Source organism: Microcaecilia unicolor, chromosome 4 (genome assembly GCF_901765095.1).
Source record: "Microcaecilia unicolor chromosome 4, aMicUni1.1, whole genome shotgun sequence".
NCBI lineage: Eukaryota > Metazoa > Chordata > Amphibia > Gymnophiona > Siphonopidae > Microcaecilia > Microcaecilia unicolor.
The window spans coordinates 223,263,810-223,278,351 of NC_044034.1; the positions used below are offsets into that span (position 1 = coordinate 223,263,810).

At 44.4% G+C, this 14,542-nt stretch overlaps 1 protein-coding gene across 1 annotated transcript in view; it reads left to right on the plus strand.

The window, feature by feature from the left end:
* GATD1 (glutamine amidotransferase like class 1 domain containing 1) overlaps window positions 1–14,542 on the plus strand; it is an 85,646-nt gene that overhangs the window by 53,020 nt on the left and 18,084 nt on the right. The window contains exon 5 of the mRNA XM_030201277.1: window positions 9,921–10,015. Within this exon, the coding sequence (XP_030057137.1) occupies window positions 9,921–10,015 (95 nt within the window). The remainder of the gene's footprint in view (window positions 1–9,920; window positions 10,016–14,542) is intronic.

The following is a 14,542-nucleotide window of genomic DNA, read 5'->3' on the forward strand; positions in this document are numbered from 1 at the left end:
CGCATCAATCTACCCAGCAGGGGACCCGTTTTGTTCCCATACCTTTGTAACTTATATTTCTGGTAAAATCGGGATCTAGTCGTTTTCTCGTGTATGTGGGAATTTAATGTTATCTGAATGGCCCTCATATGCTCTCGTGTAGCTGCCGTCTGTAGGCGAACGTGGGTTCGTTTCGCTTTTACTAGTTTGAGTTCTAGGTTAAGGATTGCTTTAGCGTTCTTCCTTTTCTGTTTCTGTACGAAGGCTATAACCTCACCTCTCATCACAGCTTTGGCTGCCATCCAAAATAGCACTGGGTTCTCTTTATGTTCTTCATTAAATTTGACGTATTCTTCCCACTTATGATTTAGATATTCTCGGAACTCCTGGTTAGTAAACATATACCCCGGGAAACGCCATCCCGCTCCCCCTTGATAATACGGTGGTGCCTCTATATCTACCCATACCATAGCATGGTCGGACACCTCTTTGGGGCCGATCTCAGATTGTAAGACCCCTGGAAATAGGCTTGTGGCCACTAGTATGTGATCAATTCTCGAATACGTGCCATGGGCTCTCGACAGGTGTGTGAAATCTTTCTCTTCTGGGTGCAATGCTCGCCAGACATCCACCACCCCCAATGCTCGCATAAATGTGCCTAGCGCCCGTGCCTTTGGTCCCCCTTGTCTTGCTTCCCTTGGGTGCGAGCAGTCCCACTCGGGGTCTACTACTAAATTGAAATCTCCCATGAGCACTAGCGTCCTGTTTGGTGTCTTGGAGCATAGCCTAATTATCTGCTGATAGAACTGTGGGTCATATGTATTTGGTCCATATAAGCCCAGGACCATATATTCTTGATTATGTAGCCATAGTTTAATGCATATATAGCGGCCCTGCGGGTCTCTAGCAAGGAGTTCTGATTTTGCTGCTAATCCTTTTCTTATTAGTAGTGCAACTCCCCTTTTCCTACCTTCTGCTGAGGCTGAATAAACTTCACCCACCCAGGATCTCTTTAATTTTGCATGCTCTTGCTCAGTTAATCTAGTCTCCTGTAAACATGCGATATCCACTTCATGACGCCTCAAGGCTGTGAGGATTTTGGTCCTCTTCACTGATGAGGTTATCCCACCCACATTCCATGTTATGAATCTTGTTTTTTTAACCTGTGGCATGATATGTTAGTTTACCCATTTGAGTCTGTATATTAACCTGGTATCTCTGGCCCCGGAGGCCCAGCCTCCCTCCAAGGCCTCTCCTCACTAGGGGGTAAATACAATCTAGCCATCTTTTCCTTGTCCTCAATTGTATCTTCTTGGAGTGGAGCGACCCCATCCCCCCCCCCCCCCCTTTCACCCTCCCAGCTTCTTGGGTTAACCTTTCCGTTCCTTCCGTGTTCTCTTCCCTACCTCTCCCCTTCCCATCTCACCCAAAATCCCTCCCAGATCTTTGATCCCTTCTCCCACCCCCCATTCCTGTATCCCAAACTCTTCTCCTGCGAAGAGTTCTAACTGGATCTCGTTGTGCTGTCCCTGGCCCTCCCCCCAGCATCAGCCTGCATGTAAGCCTTCGTGTGATATTTTCTTACCTAACAAATTCTCTATCAGAGTAACAACCAGACAAAACATGAACTATCATACAACATTTATGTTCAACCTATACACATATTACTTGGGGTTTGTTTTCCCTCCAGCGGCTTCCCCTTTTATATTTCACCACATCATGGATCTCCCTCCACCAAGTCCGATCTCGTGCCACTCCCTCAGACACTCAGTCTTTTGTGTCCATTTTAAACTGATCTTCTAGGAATTTATTTGCCGCGTCTGGGGTATTAAATGAGGTCCAAGCAGTGGGTATAGAGGGTGGACCTTTCCATTTGAGCTGTATAAAGATGCGAAATTCCGGGAAATGTTACAGAGCAAATGGAAAGATTATGAATACAATAACAAAGAACATAAAGACCAATACGGGCTGTACTGGGAAACAGCAAAGGCAGTCCTGAGAGGAGAAATTATTAACTATAGGGCGTGGACACGGAAGCGAAGAGATAAAGAAATATTACGCTTAGAAAAAGAGGTCCGTACACACAGGCAGAAATATGGGGCTACACAAACAGAAGAACAGAAGTTAATATATTTGACAACCCAGAGAGATTTAAATGAGCTCCTACATGAGCGGGCTAAGAAGTCTATAATGTACTACAAATACCAGTTGTTCCAGTATGGGAACAAGGCAGGAACATTGCTGAGCCGATTGGCTAAAGGGAAAAAAGGGATGACTCGTTTACTACAAGTAAAGCGACAGGATGGCACAGTAGTCAGACGGGAAGAAGACATAGTAGAGAGTTTCCGCAGATACTATGCGGACCTGTATGGGGAGCCATCGGGGGTAATACCAGACAGCACATTGTTTTTGGAAAACATTGACATGCCACGGATATCAACGAAACAGGGGGAGATCTTAGACGCCCCTATTGAGGAAGGAGAGCTAATGTTGGCCCTGCAACAGAGTGAGATACATAAGGCACCAGGACCCGATGGCTTTAGTATAGCTTTTTATAAGATTTTACAGGAACAGGTGACTTTACCGTTATTAAATTTATTTAACACTATGGCTAGTACCGCCAAGATTCCAGAGACTTTTAGACTAGCCAAAGTTATTGTCCTGCCTAAGCCTGGCAAGGATCCAGGGGACATGGGATCATATAGACCGATCTCCCTACTAAACTGTGATGCCAAACTGTATGCAAAAATTCTGGCAAATAGGTTGGCCCGAGTACTACCGGACTTGGTGGCCTCTCCACAAGTTGGGTTTGTGAAAGGTAGAGCGGCGGTGGGTAATATCAGAGCTCTTATTGCTTCCTTGGAGAAAGTGAAGGAGCAGCAAAGGCCTTCTTTGCTAATAAGTTTTGACGCGGAGAAGGCCTTTGACCGGGTGGTATGGCACTTCATATTTAGAGTATTGCAGAAAGTAGGTATTGGGGATTTTTTTAGGAAGGCGGTGGGGGCTCTCTACTCGGATCCCCAAGCGTATATGTGGATAAATGGGGTAGGGTCGCAACCGTTTTCGATAAGGAGGGGAGTGAGGCAAGGGTGTCCTCTCTCGCCGCTATTATTTGTATTGTCCTTAGACCCATTAATACGAGAGATTGAGTCCCACCCGGAGATAGTGGGGGTTACCTGGGGTTCTGTTGACTTTAAAATATCTGCATTCGCGGATGACCTATTAGTACATCTCACAGAACCCAAGAGGTCGCTAGGAGCCCTATTGGAATTGTTCCAAGAGTACGGAGACTTTACTGGTTTTAAAATAAACTATTCCAAATCTCTGGCACTCACAGATACAGATAATGTAAAAATGGAGTGGGGGAATGATTTCCCGTTGAAGTGGGCTAGGGAGAGCCTCAAATATTTGGGAGTACAGGTGGCCATGAACACAAAGGCTTTTTATGCTCTCAATTTTACTAAACTATTGGATAATATGAGACTCCGATTAAAGCACTGGGAGGCCTTGCCGCTAACGCTACACGGGAGGATCCAGTTGTTCCGCATGATGGAGTTCCCCCGATGGCTTTACACATTACAGGTTTTACCGTTACGATTAAAAAATAAAGACATTAAGCAGTTCCATAAATATTTAAGACAGTTTATTTGGGGGGGGAGAAAGCCTAAATTGCCTTTGGACATATTGGTAGGCCCCTGGAAATTAGGAGGTATAGGGCTCCCAGATATCAAAAAATATAATCAAGCGTGTTTGTTGAGGCATCTGGGGGACTGGTTATTGGATAAACAAGACTTTACCCCGTGGAAATTGGAACAGGTTCATTTCTTGCCATTTCACCCACATTATTTATTACATGAGGCGGAGAATAAATTACCAAAAAAATTTAAGGGAAGTTTGTTATTGGATCCGATGCGGGCGATTTGGCGGGATCTTAATAACTATTGGGGGTTGGAAGGAGATATGACGGATATAGTGCCACTACAGGGTAACCCAAACTTTTCACCTGGATCAGAGAACAGGGTGTTTCAAAGGTGGGCTTTACAGGGGATTACGAGGTTGGAACATGTATTGGGGACTAGAGGAGGGCTGTTAAATTTGGGTGCTTTAGGGGTGGGCTTTACTATTAGCCACACATTCGCTTACCAGCAATTAGCCCATTATATTAGATCATTAAATGCTGAAAAGCTGGCTAGTGGACATGGGAAAAAAATTAGGGAATTTTTCAAAACAATAACGGGGGAGCGGTTCACAGTATCGAGACTGCATAAGGCTCTGTGGGCGATGTGCCCACAGAAAAAAACTGAAGCAATTACCGCACGTTGGGCACGAGAGATGCAGAAGCCCAGTTTAGCGCTGGATTATAACCAGCTGACATCTCGTATACCTGAGATCTCGATTAATGCGGCATTGCGGGAGTGTCAATATCGGATTTTATATCGAGCATATATGACCAAACTACAGGTATTTAAGATGGGAGGTGTGCCGGACCCACTATGCTCTAAATGCCGGCAACGTGACAGCACACTTTATCATGGCCTATGGGAATGCCCCGGTGTGCAAAGATTTTGGCATAATATAATACAATATCTGGAGGGGTTAGTGGACTCTCGAATTAATTGTTCTTTCATGGGGATCATCCTCGACAAACATGAGCTCTTTGTCCTCCAAAGAGGAAGCCAGAGGACACTGGTACGCAAAGCCTGCATGTTGGGGAAAAAATTGATTATGGCGGGGTGGTTGAGTGTGGACCCGCCAGAGTATTGGCATTGGAGAAACAAAATTCATGAGCTCTTAATGCATGAACGTAGGGCGGTAGGAACTTCCCCGAAGAAGAGAGCACAGTTCCTGGAGATCTGGAGACCTTACATTCAATCCCTGACGCAGAGTGCGCGAAGTTTAATACTGAATAGCTTATAAAAAAAAAAAAAAAAATTTTTTTTTTTTTTTTTTTTTTTCTCATCTTCGTCTTACTATGTAAGAGGGGCTTAGTTTATGATATGGTATATGGGGGAGGGAGGAGGGGGCTGGGAAGATGAGGGGGGAGAGTGGGAGAAATTGATAATCTATTGATGACGATAATTTAGAAATTTGAATGCAAGTCTAAGAAGATACTTCAACGCAAAATGTTGATTGTTGCGATTTTGTTAAGCAGTATATCATCAATTAAATTTGTAAGATATAACAATAGTAAATACCGCACAATATGAGATATAAGCTGAAGTAAGCATTTTATTTTTATTTTGCTGCTTATATAACAGTACAAAAGCAAACATTTGGGTTATAATGAAAGGGTTGAAGGGGAGGGAGGGAGAAAAGGATAAAATATTGATGATAGACTTTAATGATGTATAAATACAAGTATGATGTATCATTTAAAATGTCAAATTTAATGGCTGTGTTTAAAATGTTAACTCATCAATAAAAAACTGTTGAAACATAAATGAGGTCCAAGCTCCATTTTGGTGGATTTTGAGCTGTGCAGGGTACACCAGCATGAAGCGTGTCCCAGCTTCTGAAAGCCTTTTGCAGATTGTCCCAAAAGCCTTCCGCCGTGTCTGCAGGGCTGCAGAATAATCCTGGAATATTTTGACTGCCATCTCATTGTATTTTAAGTTCTGCCATTTCTGCCTTGCTCCATTGAGGATTTCCGTCTTGTGCACGTAATTGTGTACTTTAATTATCACTACTCTGGGTCGTTCTCCTGGACGTGCCCGTCTGCCTATGCGATGTGCTCGCTCCAAGCATAGCTTTCCAGAGCTGTCAGTCAAAGCGAATTCCGTCTGGAGCCATTTCTCCAGCAGCGAGCCCAGCAGCGAATCCGGCACTGTCTCTGGTATGCCCACAATCCATAAGTTTGACCGCCTAGACCTATTTTCCAGGTCATCTCTGTGTTGGGCCTGGTCTGCCACTTGCCTCTGTAGCTGCGCCATAGCCTCCTTTCGGCCCTCCTCGCCATCTTCTATTGCGGACACCCGTTTTTCTAGTTCCTCCGTTCTGTGCTCAAAGTTGGCTATTTGTCCGGAGAGTGACGTGAATTGCGGTTCGAGGGCCGATTTAACTGCCTCCATGAGTTGTGCTATTTGGGGCGCTGTAAGCAGTTTTTCAGCGGGTTCCGGGCTCGCCGCCATTTTGTTCTCCTGCCCGCTCCGTTGCTTTTCTGGCTCCTTCTTCGTTGTTTTCCCGGGCATAGCCTCCGCACGTCTCGTCAGGTATCTTTCCATATACCAGTGCCTGGTTATTGTATTTCCACCGTTCGGCGGGCTTTTTGCTAGGTGTAATCCGGCTGTATCAGGGAGAAGGCAGGGGGAGCAGCGAACTTGCGACCGCTCGCTTCAGCACATCTCGCGAGATCCACCTGGGAGCTTTTATATGAAGTTCACATCAGTGCCCCATAGGGTGCCCCATTACTCTCCTGGGATGTCTGTGTGGCCAGTGTACTTAGAATGGTGGCTCCTCCTACATCCCAATGGCTTGATTTTGTGCGTTTTTCACTTGGATTTTTTTTTTGATGGACCAAAAAGATAATGCACAGAGCACAAAAATATCTTACATGTGGCTATTTGTCCAATTTAAACATCATATCGAAAATGCCCCTCATAGGTACCTACAGTGGGTGCCTTTATAAAATAGGCTTCCAGATTCAGCCCCAATAACACACAAAATCACGATGCTCAAATTTACACCTGCTCCTAAGAAGGACCTTGTGCATCATAGTTCTTCATACTTTTGTGCATTTAAGCAGGAAACCCTTTGTAAACTTACTCCCTATATATATATATATATATATATATATATATATATATATAGGGTGTTAGAGAGAAAAGACAGGGGGATATCATACAGACATTTAAATACCATTTATACTCAATATGTACTTGAATATAAACAGATTTTTGGGCCAAAAATGGCCTAAAGATGGGGATCTCAGTTTATATTTGAGTCTCTTTTCATTTCCCCCCCCCCCCCCCCCCCCAATAGTTAGTGGTATTTCAGTGGTTCTTACCTCCAGCTGTGTGCTAGCCGGTACATGGCCTTGAGTATCTGTGCATGCTCAAGGCCTCCTGGCTACCACCCTCTCCAGAGCTGGCAGACCTTGAGCATGTACAGATACTCAAGGCCCTGCACCAGCCAGCACATGGCTTCCTCTGTCAGCATCAGCCGGAGATAGGAACCGCTGCAATGCTGGCAATCATAAGAAGTAGGGAGGGGGTTATGTAGAAGAAAAATGCTGGCAACCACAAGGAGTGGGTGGGGGTGGTGTGGAGGAATAAATGCCTGCAACCCCAAGGGTAGGCAGGAGGTTGTGTGTGGAGGAAGAAATGCTGGTATTTACCGGAACATACCCTCAAGGATCAGTGCTCCTGGTGTAAAAAAGAAAGCCACCATGCTGCCAGTACATGGGCACTTAGAAGAGACCCTGTGAGTGGCTCTCATATGACATGGGCAAAGCATATTGTAAGCATCTCTTTCACAGCCTATGCAATAAAATGCTGGTAAACTGTAGGGAGGGGGGTTGGGGATGAAGAAATGTTTATCATCAAGGGTGGGGGGTTACTATACACTTGAGTATGAGCCACCCTTCTCGGTTTATATTTGAGTCAAGTTTTCCACCCAAAAAAGGAGGAAAGCTATTATTTCAGTTTACCCTTGAATATGTAGATAAGGAGAAATTCAGAACGACAATCCTTCCGATGATTTTACCATTGTTGGACAAGAACACCTGGTTAGCATTACTCGACTTGAAAGATGCTTATTTGCATATTCCAAGCCATCCATCATCAAGGCAGTATCTCCGTTTTCAGTTGAGAGACCATTACCAGTACCAAGGTCTTCCTTTTGGCCTTTCGTCAGCTCCGTGAATATTCACAGTGTGTCATAACAGTGGTAGCTTACCTCCCACAGCAGGAGATGATGATATTCCTATATTTGGACAATTGACTGATCTCAGCACCGACAGCAGACAACACTCTTCAAGCCTTGCAAAAGACTGTTCACCTGCTTTCAGACTTAGGATTCTTGATCAACAAAGATAAATCTCAGCTAACTCCTATACAGCAGATCAAATTTATAGGAGCAACTCTACATACACCTCAGACATTGGCACACCTGCTACTAGCCAGAGCAGAGAATATTCAAACTCAGGTGTTACATCTACAACAGGTCACCTTTACAACTGCAAGAACACTTTTACTTCTCCTAGGACACATGGCAGCTGCAATCGCAATAGTGCTGTTAGCAAGACTCAGCAAGAGAATACTTCAGTGCACAAGAAGGAAGCCCTTTTTAATTAATCTTTTTATTAATGTACATTGAAGGACATCACTACAGCCATCCTTGTTATAACCCACTGGCACTGATACTCGTCAAGCCATGAAGGTAACAAATAACAGGTGGCTCATAGTCTGTACAGTGCTGAAAGAATACAACCTTGCAAACTATTGTCATCAGCATCCAACTGGAAAAACATACCGACTTCCCTGTGCTTATGTAGATATTTCCTCCCTTGCCTTTTCCCTCCTGCCCCCTCCTCTCACTGCCCCCTCCTTCCCCTCTCGTCTAGTTTCCAATCCACTGAAAACCTCATTACTCAGAGTTGTGTCCTTGTACACTCTTGCATCATCCTCTGGCATCCTAAGCACCGCCCATTTTACATCCAATCTGTTTAACTGCATTGCTTCCACCATCCTCTCTCCACAGCTCCGCAGCTCTTTATCCACTCACTTCACAAGCACACACTTCTTCCTACAAACATTCTACACCCCACTCCTCCTCTATCTTGCAGTTAAGAAAGATACTTTTGTTTTTGTTTTAACAAAAACTTACGTACTTTATTAGCTACTAATCTAGGTGGTAAACAAATTACATATATAATTAAACATGTGACATACAAAACAATAATGGACTGTGTATATCCTTTAGTAAAAATTAGGATGTGGCTGAAAACAGTGGCGTAGGAAGGGGGGAGGCGGTGGGGCGGTCCGTCCCGGGTGCACGCGCTGGGGGGGTGTCAGCGCTGCTGGTTACCTGCTCTCTTTGCCCCGGAACAGGTTACTTCCTGTTCCGGGGCAGAGAGAGCAGGGAACCAACGGAGCCAACACAGCTCCCAGAGACAACGTGCACTCGGCAGGGCGGAGTGCCAGCGGTAGTGATACACTCCAGGGGGGGGGGGGGTGCTTGCGCTGGGGGGGGGTGCGCCGTGCTGCACCCGGGGGGGGGGGGGTGCGCAGCGGCGACCCGCCCCGGGTGTCAGCCGGCCTCGCTACACCGCTGGCTGAAAAGTTAAGTGCCAAAAAATGCCTTGTTAAAAAAAAATGCTTTCAACTACTTCTGAAAGGTAAGTATTGATGTAAATTCAAAGGTAATGTGTTCCAGATTTTGGGACCTGCATTCATAAACAAAGAATCCCTATACTCCTGTAGACTCACCTGCCTAAGAGAGGGAACTTCAAGGAATCATTTATCAATGTTGACTTGAGTATTAGTTTAGTAGGCAATAAAGCTGAAGATGGCCATGTCTGAAAAGGTCTACTATAAATTATATCACTTTTGTGTTAGTTTTTAATAATCATGTATGTTATTGTATTTCCTGATTTGTCCAGCTTCTTTGTATTTAACTCGCATTGAACACGAGGTATTGCGGGCCATAAAATAAAGTGTTATGTTTAGTTATATTTGTCCTGGGCATTCCCAAAATCTGCCAATGTAGAGGATAGACTTGGGGGAGGGAGGACTTGGTATTAGGTAGTATAATTCCTTGTGCAACCCAATACATGAGCATTTTTCTAAACTGGATGAATCTCTACTGGGCAGATTAGATGGCCCATTTTGGTCCCAAAATGTGTTGTTATGTACTGTATTATCCTAGAATGAGTGCACATAGAGTTTTGTGATTGGCTCAGAAGTAAAGCTTGATTTATAATCCCTACTCATTTCTGTTTGCAGAGCCTCTCTGTGCGATTGGTCATGGAGTTGCTGCTTTAAGTTGTGCTACTAATGAAGATAAGTCCTGGGCATTCCAAGGATACAGCCTGACTGGAGTGAGTATCAAGCTTGAATTTGTCAGTAGGCTTACTATGCCTGTGCTTAGGGCAGCAAAAATCTGGGGGGTGAGGATTTGTTCACTCCCAGCTACAATGAATCTCTCTGAGTAGAGAACAGCCTTCTGCTTCCAGCTCCAGCCCTAACCTTCCCTGCCCCCTAACCAGTCAGCATGCAGACAATAAGAGGGAAGGGGTTGAGGCTTGAAGGGACAGGGAAGAGCAGTGAAAACACTGTGGGCTCTAGTTCTGTCCTTCCCTGCTTGTCTTTCAGGGAAGAAGTGAGGTAGGGGGATAAGCCAGTCTTCACACTCTTTCTCATAGCAAACCCAGATTAGCTGCATTTCCAAACATTGCTTTAACAATGTATATAAAAAGTTAATACCAGTCACAGTAGTTCATCATATTTAAATACTTATGAATGAAAAATCGATCTATTTTTTTTATTACATTTGTACCCTGTGCTTTCCCACTCATGGCAGGCTCAATGCGGCTTACATATTATATACAGGTACTTATTTGTACCTGGGGCAATGGAGGGTTAAGTGACTTGCCCAGAGTCACAAGGAGCTGCCTGTGCCTGAAGTGGGAATCGAACTCAGTTCCTTAGTTCCCCAGGACCAAAGTCCACCACCCTAACCACTAGGCTACTCCTCCACTCCACTTGAGCGGATTAGCCACGTACCAGTGTCATTTTTCTGTTTTGTATAGTTTTACCTAGTCTTGCTGTACCAGTTTGATTTAGCATTATGCTAGCCTATTCTCAGTTTGGACCTTCCGAGTCCCTTGATCTGTCAGAGGCGTATTTTCAAATTCTTATCCATTTGGAACATCAGAGGTACCTGCGCTTTGCAATCTTAGGCCACCACTACTGGTCCAAGGCCCTTCCCTTTGAGCTGGCTTATGGCATCAATGCTCATTTCCCACATCCGGTTCTGCCAGCTGTACATGAGCATCTGCTTGAAGAACTTAGTACACAGTGTGTCAGAGTTTGTGGAAACTCTGCCTCCAGAGAAAGTCACAGAACTTTGTCAACTAGTAACAGAAGGAGTGTTGAAAGCACATGGCTTGGGCGACCTATGATGCTTTTGATGTGGCATCCAAGCTTTCTGCTTTAGGCATTGGAATACACAGACTCTCATAGCTGCATGTTTCAGACCTAGAATCAGTGGTTCAAGAAAAGTTTGCGAATGTCCCCTGCCAAGGAGACAATCTTTTGGGGGGACATGGTGGAGGAGGTCGCTGACCTCATTAGGAAGAGAACTGATACCATCAAGTCCCTGTCTTAGCCTACTCCTTTTTGCGACCTCCACTTCTTGGAGGTTGCGGCCCTCTAGGACTGAGGTTGCCCACCCCTGCATTAAACCACGTTTGTCTATGTGTTCAGTAATTTCATTCTTTATAGTAGTTTCTATCATTTTGCCTGACACTTGATGTCAGGCTTACCAGTCTGCAGTTTCCCGGATCACCCCTGAAACCTTTTTTAAAATTGGTGTTAACTTTTAATCATAGTTTCCCTTTTGTAAGCTCTTAAGTCAAATTTGATTGTGTTATGATCACTATTATCAAGTGGCCCTCCACTCACACCAAATTGTGCATTCCACTAAGGACCAGATCCAAAATAGTTCCCTCTTTTGTTGGTTCTTGGAACAGCTGCTCCATGAAGCAGTCATTTATTTCTGCTAGAAACGACCTCTCTAGCATTTGTAGATTAGACAGTTACCTAGTCACTAAAGGAGCAATTCATTATCATTATTATTATTTAATGCATCTGGGTTGTTGTTATGGAGCATAAGTTGGCATTTACGCACCAACATTTAGGCACAAGCACCTAACGCCTGATCTATGGTAGGTGTAAGTGCGCACACCTAAATGTTGCATTTTAGCACATATCTTATAGTATTCTATAAGATACGTGCTTAAATGTGGGACCAGCCAATGCCCTGCTCATTTTTATACACTCCATTGCAAATGCACACTATCCACGTTGTACATGCAGTTTGCAGAATAGTGCTTAACATGCACAGAGCACTTATGCACATGAATGTAACATTCACATGCAAAAATTGTAGTATTCTGTAATTTTAGCATGGAAATGGCGCTTCCGTTTAGTTGGTAAGATTATAAATTGAGGAGGTACGAGAGCAAGTCTATAAAGAGGCACCACGAAGACACCTATTTGGAGCCTATTCTGTCAACAAAACTAGGTGCCCACTTTCCTTTACAGAATACTAGCATAGCCGCAAAAATATGCGTGTATAATTTAGGAGCAACTACTTACAGCAACCATGGAGCTGGTGTAAATTTATTTATTTATTTATTAGGATTTATTTACCACCTTTTTGAAAGAATTCATTCAAGGTGGTGTACAATAAGAATAAATCAAACATAAGCAATAGACAATTAAAATTATTCAAATAACAATACAAAGTATGGCATAGAGGGGCATAATCGAACACGAACGCCCATCTTCATGGGTGTCTATCTCCGAGAACGGGTACGTGAAGGGGCGGGACAAACATGGGCATTCTTTTTTACGATAATACGGTTGGTGCCAGCCAAATGCATCGGATTTGTGCAGATTTGAGCTGGGCGGTATCGTTTTTCAGCGATAATGGAAACCGAAGACGCCCAGCTCAAAAACGAACAAATCCAAGGCATTGGGTCGTGGGAAGGGCCAAGATTCGTAGTGCACTGGTCCCCCTCACATGCCAGGACACCAACCGGGCACCCTAGGGGCACTTGTAACAATTAAAAAAAAAAATTTAACTACCTCTGAAGTCCATAGCTCCCTTTCCTGGGGTGCTGAGCCCCCCGAATCCCCCCCAAAACCCAGTGCCCACAACTCTACACCATTACCATAGCACTTATGGCTGAAGGGGGGCACCTAGATGGGGGTACAGTGGGTTTTGGGGGTGGTTTGGAGGGCTCCCATTTACCACCACAAGTGTAACAGGTGGGGGGGGGATGGGACTGGGTCCACCTGGCTGAAGTCCACTGCACCCACTAACAACTGCTCCAGGGACCTGCATACTGCTGTGATGGAGCTGGGTATGACATTTGAGGCTGGCATACAGGCTGGAAAAAAAGTTTTTAAAGTTGTTTTTTTTGGGTGGGAGGGGGTTAGTGACCACTGGGGGAGTCAGGGGTGGTCATCCCCGATTCCCTCTGGTGGTCATCTGGTCATTTAGGGCACTTTTTTGGGACTTGTTTGTGAAAAAAAAGGGTCCAAAAAAAGTGACCCCCCAATTCACGCTAAAAACGCATTTCTTTTTTCGATTATCAGCCGAGGACGCCCATCTATCCTCGGCTGATAAACACACCCCAGTCCCGCCTTCACCACGCTTCCGGCACGCCCCTGTCAACTTTGGCCGTTTCCGCGACAGATTGCAGTTTATACCGATTTGGGCGCCCACGGGAGAAAGACACCCATCTCCCGATTTGGATCGAAATATGGGCGTCTTTCTCTTTCAAAAATAAGGTGGATAGTGTACTACTTACAATGTCAACGCAATATGTAATAGAACATTTTAATAGACAGTGTAGGGTATAAGCAAAGTTGGAGCATACAGGTAGGTAAGAGAGTAAGAGGAGTTAGAAAATAAGGGGACTAATTTAAAGAAAGTTGCACATGCACACACCTAGATTGCTAACAAATGTACAGTACTGTATTGCGTAACTGTTCACTCTGCCCAGACTCCGCTCATATGTATGCCTACCTTCAAACATATTCTTAATGCCTAAATGTTTGCGCCCTCTTTATTGGATTACCTCCTATCTGGGTAATTGAAATCATCCATTATTATTGTGTTGCCAAATTTGTTAGCTTTCCTTGTTTCTTTTAGCAATTTATTGTCTGTTCATTCTGGCCAAGCAGACAGTATTATACCCCTGCCACTATTTTTGTCCCCTTTATACATAGAATTTGTATCCATAAAGATTTCACAGTGTATTTGGTTTCCTACAGAATCCTTTTATCCTGTTTGACTGTATGCCATCCTTAACTTCCTTAGTGTGACACAGACACTCCTGAACTTGTGAATATTGCCCATCTACTAGCAGATGGAGAGAACCAAATTGAGCTCTCTCATATAGAATGGTGTGCCACTGTACCAATTCAGTATTTCTCTATCTTCAGAAGATGGTGGACAGTTGTTTCTGGACTGTTCTGTAAATGCTTGCTTATGGTCTATTAATTTTAGTTCAGTTGTGCTGGGGGACAAGGCTTGGACATAAGTACATAAGTAGTGCCATACTGGGAAAGACCAAAGGTCCATCTAGCCCAGCATCCTGTCACCGACAGTGGCCAATCCAGGTCAAGGGCACCTGGCACGCTCCCCAAACGTAAAAACATTCCAGACAAGTTATACCTAAAAATGAGGAATTTTTCCAGTCCATTTAATAGCGGTCTATGGACTTGTCCTTTAGGAATCTATCTAACCCCTTTTTAAACTCCGTCAAGCTAACCGCCCGTACCACGTTCTCCGGCAATGAATTCCAGAGTCTAATTACACGTTGGGTGAAGAA